This window comes from Hyperolius riggenbachi, chromosome 6 (genome assembly GCF_040937935.1).
Source record: "Hyperolius riggenbachi isolate aHypRig1 chromosome 6, aHypRig1.pri, whole genome shotgun sequence".
NCBI classification, from domain to species: Eukaryota; Metazoa; Chordata; class Amphibia; order Anura; family Hyperoliidae; genus Hyperolius; species Hyperolius riggenbachi.
Genome location: NC_090651.1, coordinates 271,809,196 through 271,829,380, shown reverse-complemented (window position 1 = coordinate 271,829,380; position 20,185 = coordinate 271,809,196). Strand labels below are relative to the sequence as shown.

Sequence of the window (20,185 nt, the reverse complement as noted above, 5' to 3'; positions counted from 1 at the left end):
TCAAATCTGCGGCCAATCTGACTGCATTTTGTGGTCAAATCTGCGGCCAATCTGACTGCATTTTGTGGTCAAATCTGCGGCCAATCTGACTGCATTTTGTGGTCAAATCTGCGGCCAATCTGACTGCATTTTGTGGTCAAATCTGCGGCCAATCTGGTTGCATTTTGTGGGCAAATCTGCGGCCAATCTGGTTGCATTTTGTGGGGGGAATTTGATATCACTCTAATTGTATTTTGTGAAGAAATCTTCTGCTAGATTTAGGTCTGTCGGCCCTCCACCACGTGGTCTGGAAAAAAAACGGCCCTCCGTGCCCGCGAAGTTGGACAGCACTGCTATAGACAGCTGTTTAATTCAGCTAAGATGCATTTGTCATTCACTCAGGAATTTGGCATTGTAATCCCAGACAGGAAATAAACAAATAATGCACTAGTTTTTTTCTTTTTTTTTTTTCTTTTAGTACAATGCACAAAACTGTGCTTTACAAATTGTAATATATTTAACACAATATGCATTAATAAATCAACAACCTGAACTAAATCTTTAAAAAGAAAACCTGAACTGAAAATAAAAAGTCAAAATAACCATATACAGGTAATACTTACCTCCTGTGTAGTCTACTCCTCAATCTCTTTCTCATCTCCTGTGTCCCATTTGTCCACTATGATCAATGGAATTCTCCGTCCTCCATTTTAAAAATGGCCATTACCCCATAATAACGTCCTGGTCAGCACACTGTTAAACTTTAATATCACCCACTTGAGCCATAGGAAAACATGGACATTACCTTGCACATTCAGTTGCAACTTACAGCAGGTGATATATAATTGACAGCAACTGGTATAATTCAGTTCTGACAAGATAATGGCCTCAATTCACTAAGTTCATCTCCTGTCTTTAATAACTTTTCTAGAGTTATCACCATGGTGATGAGGCATGTAGTATTCAGGAAACATTTTACCTCAGACAAACCTAAAGTTAACTCTTCAATCTTTAAAATAAATCCAGAATGACAGTTAAAGACAGGCTGTTAATTAACTGCGTGTGAAAATAACTACAGAGAAGGTAACTAAGAAATGAAGACCTACGATAACTCTCTCTCGTGTGGAGGTAAGTTATCTCTTGCCTTATTATCTCCATCATGATCTTAGTGAATTGAAGCCATTTTCAGAACTGGAAGGGATCACTGTAAGAAGAAAATGGTGAGCTTCTAAAAGGGACTGACGGTGAGGTTAGTATGTAATATTCATTTGCAGCTACATCATCTATTTATTTTAAAAATTTTACTCTCTTCAGGTTCCCTTTAAATGTTTATACTGTTGGGAGCTGTGTGTAATGCAATACCCAAACTTTCTATTTTAAAGGACCACTCCTGCGAAAAAAGTAAGCAGTTAAAATCTGACAGAACCAACAGGTTTTGGACTAGTCCATCTCTTCATGGGGGATTCTTTTTTTTTTTCATAAGCATTTCCTGAACTGCAGTTGCTAAGTCGTAACTGACAAAACAGTGTGCAAGGGAGTAGGGAGGCTGGCTGGTATCTTACTACTTTTGGCAGTTAAACTGCTGTTCAGGAAATGCTTTTGAAAACCAAGCAAACCCTGAGAATCCCCCTTGAGTAGATGGGACTAGTCCAGTGATCTGCAAACTTGGCTCTCCAGCTGTTAAGGAACTACAAGTCTCACAATGCATCTCACAATGCATCTGACAGCAACAGTCATGATTCATAAAGACAAATGCATTGTGGGACTGGTAGTTCCTTAACAGCTGGAGAGGCAAGTTTGCCTATCCCTGGACTAGTCCAAAACCTGTTCTGACAGATTTTAACTTCTTACTTTTTTTCACTGGAGTGGTCCTTTAAGCTAAAGTTCAACCTCTTCGGCCACTGAGGAGCAACGGGTCCGCAAAGAAAAAAAGGGTACCAACAACAGTAAAAGTCAGTGATTGTCATCCATGTGGACCAAATATGTCCTGGTTGATTGGTTGGTGCACACTGCAAGAGCTTTTTTAAGCGCTTTGTGATTTTTTTAAAAGCTCTTGCTAATGTTATCCTTTGTGTTGTTCACAGTGGAGCGATGCGATTTTTGTAAAATCCCCCCTAGCATTGCATTAGCAAGAGCTTTTAAAATCTCTACCATTTAAAAAGCTCATGTAGTGTGCACCAGCTCTAACTAACGATAATAAACGGTTGCTCCATTGAATCCACTCATGTGGCTAATTGCGCCCTTCTGGGTAAGCAGTATAGCACTTCTGCTAACGATCTGATCAGTAGAACTTTGTTTAATACAAGCGTTCACCGTCAGCGTTTGTTGCAAACTGTCAGGGGTCACTTGTTTTACAACAGTGATAGAACAATCACTTGTTAAATTACTCATCTCTCTCCGCAACCTGTGCTGACTCCTGTAAGGTGTCCCACTCAGCTCTCCTCCTTCCAGCATGGTGGAGGGACGCCGACCCAACAGACTTCCGGTGTCCTCTGTTGCTAGGCGCGCTCGCACGTCTCTCCTCCCTTATCCCTGTGGTGGAGAGCGGTACTTTGCCCTCCGTGATTGAGAGCCAGGGTATTTAAACCTGGTGCTCTCATTCAGAGATGCTGTTGCATCCCTGGTCACAGCCATGGCATTTCCTGATTCCTGTTGGTTTACCCTTTGCTACTTTCCCAGCCAGTTTGCCTAAGCCTACCTTGGTTTTCCCTATATTGCTGTCTGTCAGATTCCTTCCTAGGATTCTATCCTGTCAGTCCTCTGTGAGCCTATTAGTCGCCTGCCAGTCATGTCCCTGCCAGTCACTTCCCTGTCAGCCGCAGCCTCCTGGGGATTCGTTCTGCTGTCCGTTACCCTCTGGGAACTCCTCCAGCCAGTGCCCATCGCAGGGTTTTCCCCTGCCTGCCAGTTCCCCTCCGGGAACTTCTCCAGACAGCTGCAGCATTCTTGGTATTCCCCTTGCCTGTCAGTTCCCCTACGGGAACTCCTGTCAGCTGCAGCATCCCAGGATTCCCACTGCCTGCCAGCTCCCCTCCTGGGAGCCCCTCCAGCCGCTCCTTTCCCGGGTATTCCCCCAGCTGGACCGCTCCCTTCCTGGAAATCCCTCCAGTCAGCTTTCCACTTCCCGGGATTACCCAGCCTGTCTGTTCTCCTCCTGAGACCCCCACAGTCTGCTCCCTTTCTGGGTTTTCCCTTGCATGTCCATTCCCCTCCTGGGATTCCCTTCAGGTTAGGCCTTCCTGTCCAGCAAGCCTGTCCTGGCCTCATAGCTCGACGTTCTACTCGAACCCCCTCCTATTCTATCAGGTACCCTCTGTTCTTCCCTGCACTGGTGCTGTAGTCCTGGGGGTCATGACCTGGAAAGCCGCAGGCAGCAAAGTAGTCCGCCACCCACTAGGGGTAACGGCCCATTATCCCTCGTGGGGTGCGCCGGTTAAGACCTGTGCTTGTTTAGTCTCCACGCCCTGACGCTGTTCGTCCCTTGATACCAGTGACTGGATCAACAGAACCCCGGCGATTTGCAAGAACCCTGACAGGTGATTAAGGCTTTTTTTCCACGAGCAGCTGTCCAGCTGCTTCTGTCCACCAGCACAGCACCTCTTGGCACAGCTGTGGAAAGGAATCCCCCCATGGAGTTGCATAGACACAACGTGAGACAGTTGTTCGCTGCCAGGTAGTGCCGTCATGTGTCAGCACTTGACACACGTGGTGTTAAAACTGCTGCCATTTGGCTGCAGTTTCATTGCACCCAAATCGCAATCATGGGCAGCAGATGGGACACTGAACTGCTTGAGAAACAAGCAGTTCAGACATCCGTGGGAAAGAGGCCTCGAGTGTGTACATATCCAATTTTACCACCTCCACGTAGTATTAGAGCTTATTTACATAATCTTTTCATAGTATTTAAACATTTTTGGTCCTCTTGCTACATAGAAGTGGTACAATTGGTCAATCAAAATTGGATGTATCTATGTACCTTTTTGGTCTTATGCCATTATTCACAATGTTTGATGCAGCCGTTCCAGAAATATTCCCTTTGGAAAAGTCAGATGCATTGCCTAAAGTTCTGTGCACAAAGTATAGAGCTTCCAGCTGAGTAGGAGTTTCTTACTCTGTACTAGAGATGATCAATGGAATACTAATAAATCTGGTTTGCAGGCACGGTAATTCTTATTCAAATTGTATATGTAGTTTCGAATTGGGCTAATCAAAATTGGCTGAATTAAAGCAAATGTGCAGTAAAAAGTAAAAAAAAATATCAACTATACTTAGTGGTTTCCTGGAATCCCACGGTCTTGTCCCAGGTGTTTTATGATTTATTTTTTTAACTTCAAATTTTTATTACACAACATAGCTCATGATGCATAACCGTATAGTCATCAAGATATAGCGTCAAGCTACAGGAGTAGTGCATATAAGACATAATAGTAAATGGTGGCATAAGCATCAAATCACACACAATATCTGCTGCAGCGCGGCTGGGGAAGAGTCAGACCATACATTAACCCTTCCCAATAAGCCTCGGCAATTGCTCCCTTAGCCAAGAGTTGTTTTTGTTTTGTTATTCAGCATCTACACAGAGAGCTGAATTATCTGTTTTCTACTCTGAGATGCTCTAAAAGCCTGGCTGCTGCACTTGTATTTTTGCATTCTAATTCCTATATGTGAGAATCTACTTCAGTGTTCCCCAACCTTGTCCTCAAAGCCCACCAACAGTACAAGTGTTGCAGGAAACCGCAAGCATTCATAGCTGGGTTAATTATTGTCTCAGCAGAGTTGATTTACTACTTCTTTGGAGTTCCACAAACCATATACCGTTGGTGGGCCTTGAGGACTGGGTTGGGAAACACTAGTCTAATTGGTGGAGTACTAGACTGGAGTGTGTGCCAGTGGTTGGTGAGTACAAGAGTATGTACAAGGAGTTTGGTTGGTTTGGATATGAAGCATTGTAATATGGAATTTTTGAGCAAGCAAAGATGGCAGGACCTAGAGATATTTTTGATGTTGAGAGCATGGCTTCGTGATTTGGGGACATGATTGTTCATTACAAAACGAGAGGCTTTGGGAGGAGAAGGTAATTCAGTTTTTATGCAAGTTGAGTTTCAGGTACTTTTTGAGTCATACACCATAAGACTTTATTCAACTCAGTGGTGTAATGATAAATTTGGGTGTCATCTGAGTGGTTTGCAGACGGGCTAAAATTATTTTTTCAAGAAAGATGTAACAAGGGAGAAGAGCACAGTTGAGCCTTGAGCAACACCAATAGGGTGGGGAGGGAGAAATATATACCTCTGGAAGAGACTTGGAACAAGTTAAGATAAATGGAAAGCAAAGAAAGAGAAAGCAGTGTCTTGTCACCGATACATTGCAGAGTCTAGAGTAGGAGAGGGTGTCTGGCAGTTACACAAAAAGAAGAAAGATTCAAAAGGTGGTGAGAGAAGTTGCCTTTTGGCTACGCTTTATTTCAATGAAGTGTGCGGTGCAAAAGCCAGAATGAAGAGTCTAGTAGCATGTTGAGAAATTCTGTCAGCATTTTGTAAAGCAGGCTCTTGCGTAGTTTGGAGGCATAAGGGAGAAGAGATGGGATAGTAGGGAGGGATCAATAAAAAAAATGTAAATGTTGAAGGCTTAGGGGAAAATTGACTTGCTCACATTTTTATGCAATCATTTTTGTTCACTCCACTTAATTAAAGCTAAAGTCTGCACATCTACTGCATCTGAGTCGTTTAATTTAAAGGGATACTGTAGGGGGGTTGGGGGAAAATGATTTGAAGTTACCCGAGACTTCTAATGGTCCTCCACAGACATCCTGTGCCCCCGCAGCCACTCCCTAATGCTCCGGCCCCGCCTCTGGTTCACTTCGGGAATTTCAGACTTTAAAGTCTGAAAACCACTGCGCCTGCGTTGCCGTGTCCTCACTCCCGCTGATGGCACCAGCAGCGTACTGCGCAGGCCCAGTATGGTCTGTGCCTGCACGGTGCGCTCCTGGTGACATCAGGGCAAGTGAGGACACGGCAACGCAAGCGCAGTGGTTTTCAGACTTTAAAGTCTGAAATTCCAGAAGTGATCCGGAGGCGGGGCCGGAGCATCGGTGAGTGGCTGCACGGGCACAGGATGTCTGCGGGGGACCATTAGAAGCCCTGGGTAGCTTCAACTCATTTTCCCACAACCCCCCTACAGTATCCCTTTAACATTCACTGTGGCAATGTACCAAACCAAAATGAGAAAAAAAAAGTTGTCTCTGTCCAAATATTTATGGACCCAACTGTAAGTGAAGTTCCTCCACCCCACCAGTACAGAACTGTTCAGTGTTCTCCCAGGCTCTTTTAGCCGGGTGCTCCACTCTAGTTTTGGTGAGCACCCGGCTGTCATTGGCTCACCTCTTCCTATGCTGACCCTGCATTCTCTCATCTCACGCCACCCGACTACTTTTCCATGCCACACGGCTACTATTTCATGCCACCTGGCTGGAAAAAATGCTGGGGAGAACACTGCTCTTTAATGGGCAACTGATCAGTCGTTCTAAATGTTGCACGTGACTCTTCCTTTACAAACATGCTGCTCAGTTATTTTCTAGTCTCAAGCACTTCATTCAAGCCTAGCAACTCAAGTTTTAGATCACATTGGCACCCCATTTAAAGTGAATGAAACCCAAACACAATGTGCAAATTTATGCCACTTGTACTCAGTTATTCTTTTCATTGCATCCACAAACTTCAAAAGCAGCATAATAGAACTTGCTGGGTTTGGAAAGCCGCAACATAAATGTGTTCAAATGTAGCTGAACCACCCTTGAGCAGAAAAACATAACATGCTGACAAGATGCGAAAGCCCACGCTTTCACATACTTTTTCAAGACTGCCTATCATTTCTTAATTAACCAGGTTTCACTATAACGTGGTGCATTAAATGTTTGCTGTTGAATTCTTTTGTTGACCAAATGACATTTTCTTCTAGCTACCATTGCTTATTCAAGGCCACGGCTGGAGCGATTCTGGTACTATGCACGTGTTGAACTAGTCCCCCCTTCTCCTGCAGAAATTCCAAAAGCTATTGAGGGTATTAAAGGATTGGTGAAAGCATTCCAAACTCGCCGCTGGTCTCAACTAACTGTCAGGGTAAGAAATAGTTAAAACTAAGTGTATTAATAGTATATACCTGCAATTCTGTGTAGGTACCAACACTTGTTAGCTACTTCCGTACCAGCAGTCTCTGCCCCATAAGGACCAGAGACTGCTGGTACGGTAAAACTGCGCTTACCGATAAATCACCGCAATGGTCCACTGCTCTTCCATCGCAGCAGGCCCCTCTCTCTGCCATCCCTATGACAGCAGAGCGCTTTCAGCAGGTCAGGAGCCGCTTTCTTTGGCTCCTAATGCTGTCCATCAATGTAAGCCAATGGAATTGGCTTACAGTGATGACAGCAGCAGGAGCCAATGAAATCAGCTCCTGACTGGCTCACACAGCTCTGCCGTCATACTGATGGCAGGGCAAGAGGGTTCTGGAGGGAAAACAGAGCGGTGGGACAGCGCGACCATGATTGTTGAAATCTACGTCCCCTCAGAGCCACAAGCAGGACGTAGATTTCAACCACGCTGGTCCAGAAGCAGTTAAATAGGACTCAAAACTCACCAAACAATTAGCAGTATTTGCTGCTTCAACTGCAAAGTATATTTATTGATCTAACATTAGTGAAACGCGTGGCCAAAAAAGTCATACATATGACATTGCACCATGTTATTGAACATGCACAGTTCTGAAAACTAAATGCAATATATTTACACATAAGCATAAATGCACTCCCATAACTGTGTGTTAGGAGCAGTCCCTAGCGACCTCATAAGCCATAAAAGGATGGTTTGTCTCATAGAAGGTAATACCATTCATGGTGAATGTGATCTAAATAGTCAGTTGCCAAAAGAAACACTTGCTGCAATGAGGCCCGATAGCCCAATCTTGTGCAGTTCAGTAGTTCAGATAGCTCTATATAGGGCCAGTACTGCAAGCTGTATGCATCCAGTCCAGTTAAGCAATGGCTCCTTGTATGAAGCTGCACCAGTACACCTTTGCAAACATGTCCGTCAGCCAATGGTATTGATAGCTTACTACCAGCATAAAGCGCCATCTGTAGCCAAACACTGTCACATCCGTATAATTCTTGTATTTAAAGTTTTGAAATAAACTTTCCACGTGCAACTATGCCACAACATGTACCATATTTTTCGGAATATGAGACGCTCCAGACTATAAGATGCACCTAGCTTTAGAGGACAAAAAACTGGGGTAAAAAACTAAACCTGGTGTTTCCATGGTCCATGGGGCACCTTGTAGAAGTCCTCCCCTAATTATTCTGTCCCTCTTGTTCTCCTCTGCCACCGGTGTCTTCCTCTGCTTCTCTTTGTGTAGATTAAAGCAGTGCATCTCTTGCTTCATCTTTCAGAGCCTATGGCGATCAGACCTCGCCTCTTTCTCACTGTTCCTCTACTGCTGGTCAGGTCACATTTTATGACGCAATCAGCAGAAGCTTGCACTGGGAAACAGCGAGGGAGAGGAGAGATCTCCAATCGCTGTGGGCTCTGATGGATGAGGTGACAAACGCACGGTCGCTGATTTTAACTATATACGGAGGAGCAGAGTAAGACACGGGGACAATACAGAGAGGCCCCAACATCATGGTAGTTTGCATCGACAGGTGTTCGTGAGCCGGGGACTAGCTGTAGTTCGAATATAATATGCAGGAAATCTATCCGTGATTACCACATGCCTGGATAACTGAAGTCTGGTTGGCCTAGCAAGCAAGGCAGATGAAATCCGTGGCGCGGTATGGCCCCAAAGCTTAGTGATGGAGCTTGACAAGATGGGTCGAGAATAAAATGTGCTGTCTGCGTGGTGTACCTGGTGTGATTATGTAGCATATGGTGTCAACATGTTTCGCCCCATCCAGGGGCTTCATCAGGACATAACTGCGTCAGGTCCACCTTTTCTCCCCGATTAATACCAATGCATATCGATATTACACTTAATCCAATGAACTTTAGGCACGGCACCATCTAGTGGGGTTTTTTGAGCATTTAAAAACTCATGACCAACCAGAAGAACCCTAATACCATCTAGAGCAGGCTTTCTCAACCAGGGTTCCCAGGAACCCCAGGGTTCCTTGAGGACTCTGCAGGGGTTCCTTGGCATTTTCCCCCATCGTGGGGGAAGTATAATAGAGCACACTATAATAGATGGTACTGTAACAAGAAGCACTAAATTGGGGCATCAGGAGATGGTATAACGAGTGGCAGTGTAATGGGGGTAGTGAAATAAACAGCCACACATACTTTTAAAGACCATGCCTCCTGCAAAATAAATGCAGGGGTTCCTCGAGATCCAAAAGTTATTTGCAGGGGTTCCTCCAGGGTAAAAAGGTTGAGAAAGGCTGATCTAGAGGGCCCTTTTGAGATTTATATTCCCTGTCGAATAACGGAGCGCACCAATGCCACCTAGTGGGCCTCTTGCAAAAATTGTCCGGGTACAAAGCGGACCTGAGATGAGCAACAGCATAACCATTAAAGAAAAACATTTTTGTTACAGCCCACAGAACTCCTGCAATAAATCTGCAATTTCTACTTACTGCTTTCATGGAAGCAGACCAAGGGTTAACATCCTGTGTTTACTAATTGGCTGCAGTGCCAAGGCTTGCTGAGATTGTTGTGCTGACACAGCTGAGAGATGAAATTACGTGCAGCTGAGGGAGAATTAGACAGGCTCTCTACTCTAAACACAAACAGGGTGAGTTAACCTCCTTAGCAATCTGGATGAGCTCAGCTCGTCCATCACGGCCGGAGGCTGCCGCTCAGGCCCTGCTGGGCCGATTTCTTTCAAATAAAAAGCAGCACACTCAGCCGGCACTTTGCGATCCGCCGCGTGCAGCGGCGAAAGAGGGTACCCCCAGTAAACAGTTCCGGCCAGCGCTAAGGGCTGGATCGGAGGGGGCAGACGTCAGGACGTCGGCTGACGTCCATGACGTCACTCCGCTCGGGAAAGCAAAACAAGGAAGGCTGCTCATTGCAGCCTTCCTTGTTACTTCTGATCGCCGGAAGCGATCGGAAGTACGCTACAGGAGCGCCCTCTAGTGGGCTTTCATGCAAAGTTGGCTGCATGTAATAGTTTTTTTTTTTTTTATAAAAAAAAAAACCCTCCTGCAGCTGCACTGGCAATCTTAATAGAACGCCAGGGAGGTTAATCTGTGTTTTCTGCACTGATGGTTACTGCGTATGTGATCTCTACCATGTACAGGATCTTCTCAAAAAATTAGCATATTGTGATAAAGTTCATTATTTTCTGTAAAGTACTGATACACATTAGACTTTCATATATTTTAGATTCATTACACACAACTGAAGTAGTTCAAAGCCTTTTATTATTCTGGTCAGCTGCTCCCACTTAATAGTTTTCCTTTGGTGTATATGCAGAGCCTCTGTTTGGGTTCAAGGTGCGTTTGCAGTTTCTGGGGGGGCTCAGCGCATCTCTGAGCTGAGGCCATTCAGAGGCGGCCTGGTGATGCGCTGATCCCACTTTTTTTCCGCAAAGCCTTTTATTGTTTTAATATTGATGATTTTGGCATACAGCTCATGAAAACCCCAAATTCCTATCTCAAAAAATTAGCATATCACGGAAAGGTTCTCTAAACGAGCTATTAACCTAATCTGAATCAACTAATTAACTCTAAACACCTGCAAAAGATTCCTGGAGGTTTTAACCACCCTGGCGTTCTATTAAGATCGCCAGGGCGGCTGCGGGAGGGTTTTTTTTAAATTTAAAAAAAACTATTTCATGCAGCCAACTGAAAGTTGGCTGCATGAAAGCCCACTAGATGGCGCTCCGGAGGCGTTCTTCCGATCGCCTCCGGCAGCCAGAAGTAACACGGAAGGCCGCAATGAGCAGCCTTCCGTGTTTGGCTTCTCCTGTCGCCATGGCGACGAGCGGAGTGACGTCATGGACGTCAGCCGACGTCCTGACGTCAGCCGCCTCCGATCCAGCCCTTAGCGCTGGCCGGAACTATTTGTTCCAGCAGCGCAGGGCTCAGGCGGCTGGGGGGACCCTCTTTCGCCGCTGCTCGCGGCGGAGCGCCGCAGAGCGGCGGCGATCGGGCAGCACACGCGGCTGGCAAAGTGCCGGCTGCGTGTGCTGCTCTTTATTTGAGCAAAATCGGCCCAGCAGGGCCTGAGCGGCAGCCATCGGCGGTGATGGACGAGCTGAGCTCGTCCATACCGCTAAGATGGTTAAAAACTCCCAGCCTGGTTCATTACTCAAAACCGCAATCATGGGTAAGACTGCCGACCTGACTGCTGTCCAAAAGGCCATCATTGACACCCTCAAGCAAGAGGGTAAGACACAGAAAGAAGTTTCTGAACGAATAGGCTGTTTCCAGAGTGCTGTATCAAGGCACCTAAGTGAGAAGTCTGTGGGAAGGAAAAAGTGTGGCAGAAAACGCTGCACAACGAGAAGAGGTAACCGGACTCTGAGGAAGATTGCAGAGATGGACCGATTCCAGACCTTGGAGGACCTGTGGAAGCAGTGGACTGAGTCTGGAGTAGAACCATCCAGAGCCACCGTGTACAGGCATGTACAGGAAATGGGCTACAGGTGCCGCATTCCCCAGATAAAGCCACTTTTGAACCAGAAACAGCGGCAGAAGCGCCTGACCTGTACTTGACACTGGACTTCAGACATTTTGGCATTTCCCTCTCCCCAGTCTTCCTCCAGACTCTGGCACCTTGATTTCCGAATGACGTGCAAATGTTGCTTTCATCCGAAAAAGTACTTTGGACCACTGAGCAACAGTCCAGTGCTGCTTCTCTATAGCCCAGGTCAGGCACTTCTGTTGCTGTTTCTGGTTCAAAAGTGGCTTGACCTGGGGAATGTGGAACCTGTAGCCCATTTCCTGCACACACCTGTACACGGAGACTCAGGATGTTTCTACTCCAGACTCAGTCCACTGCTTCCGCAGGTCCCCCAAGGTCTGGAATCGGTTCTTCTCCACAATCTTCCTCAGGGTCCGGTCACCTCTTCTCGTTGTGCAGCGTTTTTTGCCACACTTTTTCCTTCCCACAGACTTCCCACTGAGGTGCCTTGATACAGCACTCTGGGAACAGCCTATTCGTTCAGACATTTCTTTCTGTGTCTTACCCTTTTGCTTGAGGGTGTCAATGATGGCCTTCTGGACAGCAGTCAGGTCGGCAGTCTTACCCATGATTGCGGTTTTGAGTAATGAACCAGGCTGGGAATTTTAAAAGCCTCAGGAATCTTTTGCAGGTGTTTAGAGTTAATTAGTTGATTCAGATGATTAGATTAATAGCTTGTTTAGAGAAACTTTTCGTGATATGCTAATTTTTTGAGATAGGAATTTTGGGTTTTCATGAGCTGTATGCCAAAATCATCAATATTAAAACAATAAAAGGCTTTGAACTACTTCAGTTGTGTGTAATGAATCTAAAATATATGAAAGTCTAAAGTTTATCAGTACATTACAGAAAATAATGAACTTTATCACAATATGCTAATTTTTTGAGAAGATCCTGTATACCTCGGTTATCCAAGCTACTGAACTGCACAAGATTGGGCTTATCGATCCTCACTGCAATAGGCGGTGCTTTTGACAACTGACCATTTAGATCACATTGGTCATGAATGTCATTTCTCTCTGGGACAAACCATCCCTTACAGGCATACAGTGATGTGAAAAACTATTTGCCCCCTTCCTGATTTCTTATTCTTTTGCATGTTTGTCACACTTAAATGTTTCTGCTCATCAAAAAACGTTAACTATTAGTCAAAGATAACATAATTGAACACAAAATGCAGTTTTAAATGATGGTTTTTATTATTTAGTGAGAAAAAACTCCAAATCTACATGGCCATGTGTGAAAAAGTGATTGCCCCCCTTGTTAAAAAATAACTTAACTGTGGTTTATCACACCTGAGTTCAATTTCTGTAGTCACCTCCAGGCCTGATTACTGCCACACCTGTTTCAATCAAGAAATCACTTAAATAGGAGCTATCTGACACAGAAGTAGACCAAAAGCACCTCAAAAGCTAGACATCATGCCAAGATCCAAAGAAATTCAGAAACAAATGAGAACAAAAGTAATTGAGATCTATCAGTCTGGTAAAGGTTATAAAGCCATTTCTAAAACTTTGGGACTCCAGCGAACCACAGTGAGAGCCATTATCCACAAATGGCAAAAACATGGAACCGTGATGAACCTTCCCAGGAGTGGCCGGCCGACCAAAATTACCCAAAGAGCGCAGAGAAAACTTATCCGAGAGGCCACAAAAGACCCCAGGACAACATTTAAAGAACTGCAGGCCTCACTTGCCTCAATTTAGGTCCGTGTTCACGACTCCACCATAAGAAAGAGACTGGGCAAAAACAGCCTGCATGGCAGATATCCAAGGCGCAAACCACTTTTAAGCAAAAAAGAACATTAAGGCTCATCTCAATTTTGCTAAAAAAACATCTCAATGATTGTCAAGACTTTCGGGAAAATACCTTGTGGACCGACGAGACAAAAGTTGAACTTTTTGGAAGGTGCGTGTCCCGTTAGTGCGTGTCCCGTAACATCTGGTGTAGAAGTAACACAGCATTTCAGCAAAAGAACATCATACCAGCAGTAAAATATGGTGGTGGTAGTGTGATGGTCTGGGGTGGTTTTGCTGCTTCAGGACCTGGAAGGTTTGCTGTGATGGATGGAACCATGAATTCTACTGTCTACCAAAAAATCCTGAAGGAGAATGTCCAGCCATCTGTTCGTCAACTCAAGCTGAAGCGATCTTGGGTGCTGCAGCAGGACAATGACCCAAAACACACCAGCAAATCCACCTCTGAATGGCTGAATAAAAACAAAATGAAGACTTTGTAGAGGCCTAGTTAAAGTCCTGACCTGAATCCTATTGAGATGTTGTGGCATGACCTTAAAAAGGCGGTTCATGCTAGAAAACCCTCAAATAAAGCTGAATAACAACAATTCTGCAAAGATGAGTGGGCCAAAATTCCTCCAGAGCGCTGTAAAAGACTCGTTGCAAGTTATCGCAAACGCTTGATTGCAGTTATTGCTGCTAAGGGTGGCCAAACCAGTTATTAGGTTCAGGGGGCAATTTCTTTTTCACACAGGGCCATGTAGGTTTTTTTTTTTTTTTTTTTTTTTCTCACTAAATAATAAAAACCATCATTTAAAACTGCATTTTGTGTTCAATTATGTTATCTTTGACTAATAGTTAATGGTTTTTGATGAGCAGAAACATTTAAGTGTGACAAACATTCAAAAGAATAAGAAATCAGGAATGGTGCAAATAGTTTTTCGCTTCACTGTATGTTGTTAGAGACTGTTCCTAACAAAACACAGTTTTATGCTTCTATGTACAGTCGGTGAATATGTTGCATTTAGCTTTCAGAATTGTGCATGTGCAACATCCATATGTATGACTTGTGGCCTGCTTTTTCGTCCAATCTCTAGTGATCTACATGCATTTTACTAATGTTATGTCAGTAAATATATTTTGCCATCAGAGTAGCAAAAATACTAGTGGTTGTTTGGTGTGTTTTTAAGAAAAGGAGTACCGGTATTCTTCCTCTTTTAAAGTTAACTTTGGGAGAGAGGCATGTAGAGGTTTACATGTTTATTTCCTTTTGCACCATGCCAATTGTCTTGCTTTCCTGCTAATCCTCTGCCTCTAATACTGAACTAGCCCTTAATGCCTGAGCACACTGGTGCATTGCAGATGCAGTAACACAAAAATGCATAGCACCTTTTGTTGCAGCGCGGCCCGTTCATCTATGTTAATGACCTCCTTCCTTAGTGATTTTTTAAAAGCAGTCTACTTACTTGTCTTTTACACATATGGGGAAAAAAAAATTGCATTCCGTATGAAGGAATACTCTTTGAAAAAGAAAAATGTTTCAGGACTATGGAGTCAGCCAATTCTGAATATTAAAAAAAAAAAAATTCAATCAACCTTTGATATACATTAGTTCTGAGTTGTGATGAGCCAGGAGAGTGACTCGAAAGGAGATATATAGATGTGGCTGGATAGTGTACTGGTTAAGGGCCTCTGACATAGGTTGACCAGGGTTAAAATCTCAGATCTTCCTATTCAGTAAGACGTCCTTGGGCAAGACTCCCTAGCACTGTTACTGCTTTCCTGAGTGCGGCCCTAGTGCCTGCAGCTCTCAAGCTTTTTGATTCCAACAGAGAAAAATCAATCTATATATAATTTCAACTAAATGAGATGGGAATTGTGAAAATAGAAATGTAAATTACTTATACAATTTTTATATGGAAATTGCCAAAATGAAATAGGATTCCAACACTTGTAGAGCACTTTTTTTTTTTTTTCCCCCTCCCTCTCTGAGCTGAACACTAGTGGTGAAATTGAAACCATACATATGTGTGCTAAGCTTTACCCATGTTTTTGATTGCTCCCAAGAGGCTCTGTTTCTCCCTGGTAGCGGCCAGGACTCTTGTGAGTCACTGACCTTTGACTTGGAGGTACTAGCTCTAAGCCTGTGCACTATGTCAGTTCCAACCACTGTGTCAGCTCCCAACTTTCCTCTGTGATATCCTCTGCTGCAGGCTCCGTATCCCCTCTAATGAACTGTCCTATGTGACGTGTGCGCACACCAATATTGCGGGAGAAAGACGAGAGTGGGCATAGAGATTGTAACTGCCATACTGCACATACATAGAGCTGGTACCTCCAGGTCAAAGGTCAGTGACTTGCTAAAGTCGTTGCTGCTACTGGAGAGGAACGGAGCCTCTTGGGAGAGATCCGAGACATAGGAAAGGCTCAGCACACATGCCCACCCCTAATGTATGGCCTCATTTTCACCTCTACTGTTCAGCTCAGGTTTTGATTACAAAATATTTTTACTAGGGATGGGACGAATCCACAATTTCTTCGAATCCGGATCCGAATCTAAAAAGGTTCTCGAATATCTCGAACCTTTCGAATCCCGAATCTAACGAATCCTGCACATAAAAATTGTGCGATCCGTGGTATAGTTGCCCGCAGTATAGGTACCCAGGCATAGGTAGCGAGGTAAAGGTGCCTTCAGTATAGCTAGCTAGGTATGGGTGCCTTCAATATTGGTAGCTTTCAGTATAGGTAGCAAGGTATAGGGGCCTTCAGTATAGGTAGCAGGGTTTATGGGCCTTCAGTATAGGTAGCAGGGTATATGGGCCTTCAGTATAGGTAGCAGGGTATATGGGCCTTCAGTATAGGTAGCAGGGTATATGGGCCTTCAGTATAGGTAGCAGGGTATATGGGCCTTCAGTATATGTAGCAGGGTATATGGGCCTTCAGTATAGGTAGCAGGGTATATGGGCCTTCAGTATAGGTAGCAGCGTATATGTGCCTATAGGTAGGTAGGTATAGCGGCCTGTAGGTAGGTAGGGATAGTGTTAGGTAGGTAGGTAGATAGAACCCCCTCCCCCCACTGCCCCCTCCGTCCCCCCTTGCCTCCTCCGCTCACCCCTGCATAATAATCTACTCACCTTTCCCGTGGAGCGCAGAGCGGCAGACCTCTTCGTTACTTCCCTGTTCCCTCTAGTGGCCGGACCGGCTCTTACTGATAACGTCATTGTAAGAGCCGGTCACTAGGGGGAACCAGGAAGTCGGCGAGAGGTCTGCCGCTCTGCGCTCCGCTATGGATAGGTGAGTAGATGGTAACTATGCGGGCAGGGGGGGCGAGCGGAGGAGGCGCGGGGGGTCGGAGGAGGACGAGTGCGAGCGGCGGATGCGCGGCGATGCGGTGTCGGGATTTGGCGGATTCGTATAGTGGAAAATGGCGTCGGGATTCGAATCCACGAATCTCGAATATTTCCTAATATTCAAGGGATTCGTGGATTCGCCGGATTCGCCGTCCCACCCCTAATTTTTACATATACAGTGCTGCCCATAATTATTCATACCTCTGGCAAATTTTAACTTAGTTACTTTTATTCAACCGGGAAGTAATTTTTTTGATGGAAAATGACAGGTGTCTCCCAAAAGATAAGACTATGTACAAGAGGCATTATTGTGGGGGGGGGGGGGGGGAGAATTATCAGCTTTTATTTACATTTGAGTAAAAAGTGTCCAGTCCAAAATTATTCATACCCTTCACAAACTGTCAGTCTGTGGGAGCAGTAGAGTGTTGTACCGTGTTAGCCATGAGTAAAGCAAGGAGTTTTGAATCAGGATGATACCATTTATTGGCTAACTTAGAGATGGATAAACAGTGAGCTTTCGGCTTATAAAAAGCAGTCTGTGGGAAAATCCAAAGTTCTATACCATTCCAAATAGTCCAAGCTAAGTATCTGAATTACCCTGATTCATTGGGAACAGCTGTTTTTAAACTCAACAGGTGAAAAACAGCAGTTCTCTGCAGTTGGTTTGTGGACAGTCATGGCTAAGACAAAGGAGCTCACTGAGGACCTGCGGGAGCGCATTGTGGCTGCTAACAAGTCAGGAAAGCGCTACAAGGCCATTTTTAAATGTTTTCAAGTTCCACTGGCTACAGTACAAAGTAGTAGTATTTTAAAAAAAAAATGTTCCACACTGGAAAATCTCAGCGGATGTGGTCAGAAGCCAAAAGTGACACCTGTGCTGGCCAGGAGGATGGTGAGAGTGGTGAAAAACAATCCAAGGATCACCACCAAGGCCATCCTAGTGAATCTGGCTTTGCTGGTGGCACTGTCTCAAGGCAGACAATCCAAAAGACACTGCACACTGCTAGGTTCCACGTATGCAGACCAAGGAGAAAGCCACTTCTCCAGATAAGGCACACAAAAGCTCACTTGGCCTTTGCAAATGCTCATCTGGACAAAGAAGAAGACTTCTGGTCTTCTGTGTTATGGTCAGAAGAAACAAAAATTGAATTGTTTGGTCACAATGATGTTTCCTTCATTTAGCATAAAAAAGAAGCCTTCAACCCAAAGAACACCATCCCCACTGTCAAACATGGTGGTGGGAACCTAATACATTAGGGGTGTTTTTCAGCCAATGGATCAGGGAACCTAATCACAGTAAACTGCACCATAAAAAAGAGCAATACATGAGGATTCTCAATGACATCATCAGGCAGTCTGCAGAGAAACTTGGCCTTGGGCACCAGTGGACATTTCAGCATGGCAATGACCCAATACACACAGCAAAAGTGGTGACGAAATGGTTAACAGACAACAACATAAACGTTTTGGAGTGGCCCAGTCCTGACTTAAATCCAATTGAGAATCTTTGGAGGGAGCTAAAGATCAGGGTGATGGCAAGAAGACCCTCCAACCTGAAAGATGAATGAGCAAAAATACCTGTGGAGTCATGCAAAAGGCTGGTCTGCAATTATAGGAAGTATTTGATTGCTGTAATAGCCAATAAAGGCTTTTCTATTGATTATTGATAAGGGTATGAATAATTTTGGACTGGACACTTTTTGCTCAAATGTAAATAAAAGCTGAGATTTTTTTTTTCCACAACAATGCCTCTTGTACATTGTCGTCTTTTTTTTCTTTTGGGAGACATCTACTGTATGTCATTTCCTGTCAAATAATTATTTGCTGGTTGAATAAATGTAATGTAAAGTAAAAATTTGCCAGATGTATGAATAATTATGAGCAGCACTGTATGAGCTCTTTACTCAAAGTTTTTGAGTTTTACAGTCCGATCTGTATATGGACAGATTTGCTGTGTGATGGATAATGAACATTCACATAGATCTTTAATGAAATGAGGTTATGCATGGCACATTGTTTCTCTCAGATAGTTACCTTGGTAACCTTTTCTTTATCTTAATTTGCAGGAAGGAATCAGAAATGGCCTGGTAGCAACCGAAGTTCTCTTTTGGTTCTACATCGGAGAATGCATTGGAAAAGGTGGCCTGATTGGATACAATGTCTGAGGCTTTCTTTCATTGTACAGTTTTTCATCTGTAGCTCAACTTACTTTTCTGAAATTATTCAATAAATGATGACCTCCCTACTTAATTTATTTACTTTGTTTGTGCAAATTCTTTTATTTTTTTAGTGTTGATTTCTCAGGGCTGTGAAGTCGGAGCAGTTTTGGGTATCTGGAGTCGGTGGTTTCATAAACGTCGGAGTTGGGTGATTTTTGTACCGACACCACAGCCCTGGTCCTTCTGCTGTTATAGGATACCTGAACTGAGAAGAAATTGGAGGCTCCCATATTTATTTTAATCACTCTATGACTGCCTAACGCCCATCGGCGGCTGTAGAGTGGCTCCCCCAGGACCAAGACCTGGGGGACGAAGATTAGCGGGGATTGTGCATCCCCGCTGAGTTATGGAGCGCCGCTCCCTAAAAAGCCTGCCAGTCACGATCGGAGCTTGCAGGCTATTTAAAAACAAAAAAGCAGAAATTTCTCGTACAGCGCTGCGACCTAGTGCAGCGCTGTACGGGGACAGCTCTGTCACTAAGCTGTCACCAGGAGAGGCACACAAAGCGATCCCTCTCATAGGCTGAAGCCTATGAGAGACGATCGCAGGAATTGGGGGGGGGGGGGAATAACTTAAGAAAACAAGGCATGTTTATTAAAAAAAAAAAAATATCACAGCAGCAATCAGATGCCACCAGAAGAAAGCTCTGTTGGTAGCAAGAAAAGCAGACAAGATTCATTTGTGTGCTAAGCTGTATGGCCCTGCAGTGAACTATTAAAGCTGCAGTGGCCTGAATTGTAAATAATGGCTTGGCCACTAGGGGGTGTAAGCCTGTGGTCCTAAAGCAGTTAAACAATACAAATTGCCTGGCAGCCCTGATGATCTATTTGGCTGCAGTAGTGTTTGAATCACACCAGAAACAAGCATGCACCTAATATTGTCAGAAACGTGTGCCGCGCATGAATAGAAACAGCAGACAGTGCAGTCTGTGTACTGTCTGCTATCCCTGCGATCGCGTTTACATAAGTGCGCACTACATGGAAACAAGCACTCAGGCTCGGGATGTAAATCCGCAGCTCAGTGTAGTAATCCTGTGCCTGAGTGGGTTATATGCAGGAGCTGCTGCAGATCTCTGTGGTATTTTTTCTTTCTTGTTTTTAGGGTCTAAAAGCTTGTGAAAAAATTGCACAGCTTTTAGACCCTTAATCTGGAAATAATCCTGACGCCAGGGAGGTTAAAAGGAAATGAATTAGCAGCCTCCATATCCCTCTTGTTACAGATGTCCTTTA

General features: G+C 44.5%; 1 protein-coding gene across 1 annotated transcript in view; it reads left to right on the top strand.

Annotated features, from left to right (window-relative positions):
- Nucleotides 1-18,991, top strand: part of ATP5MG (ATP synthase membrane subunit g) — a 29,058-nt gene extending 10,067 nt beyond the window's left edge. The window contains exons 2-3 of the mRNA XM_068240854.1: nt 6,937-7,097; nt 18,804-18,991. Of these exons, the coding sequence (XP_068096955.1) occupies nt 6,937-7,097; nt 18,804-18,902 (260 nt within the window). The 3' untranslated portion in view covers nt 18,903-18,991. The remainder of the gene's footprint in view (nt 1-6,936; nt 7,098-18,803) is intronic.
- The last annotated feature ends 1,194 nt before the right edge of the window (nt 18,992-20,185 follow it).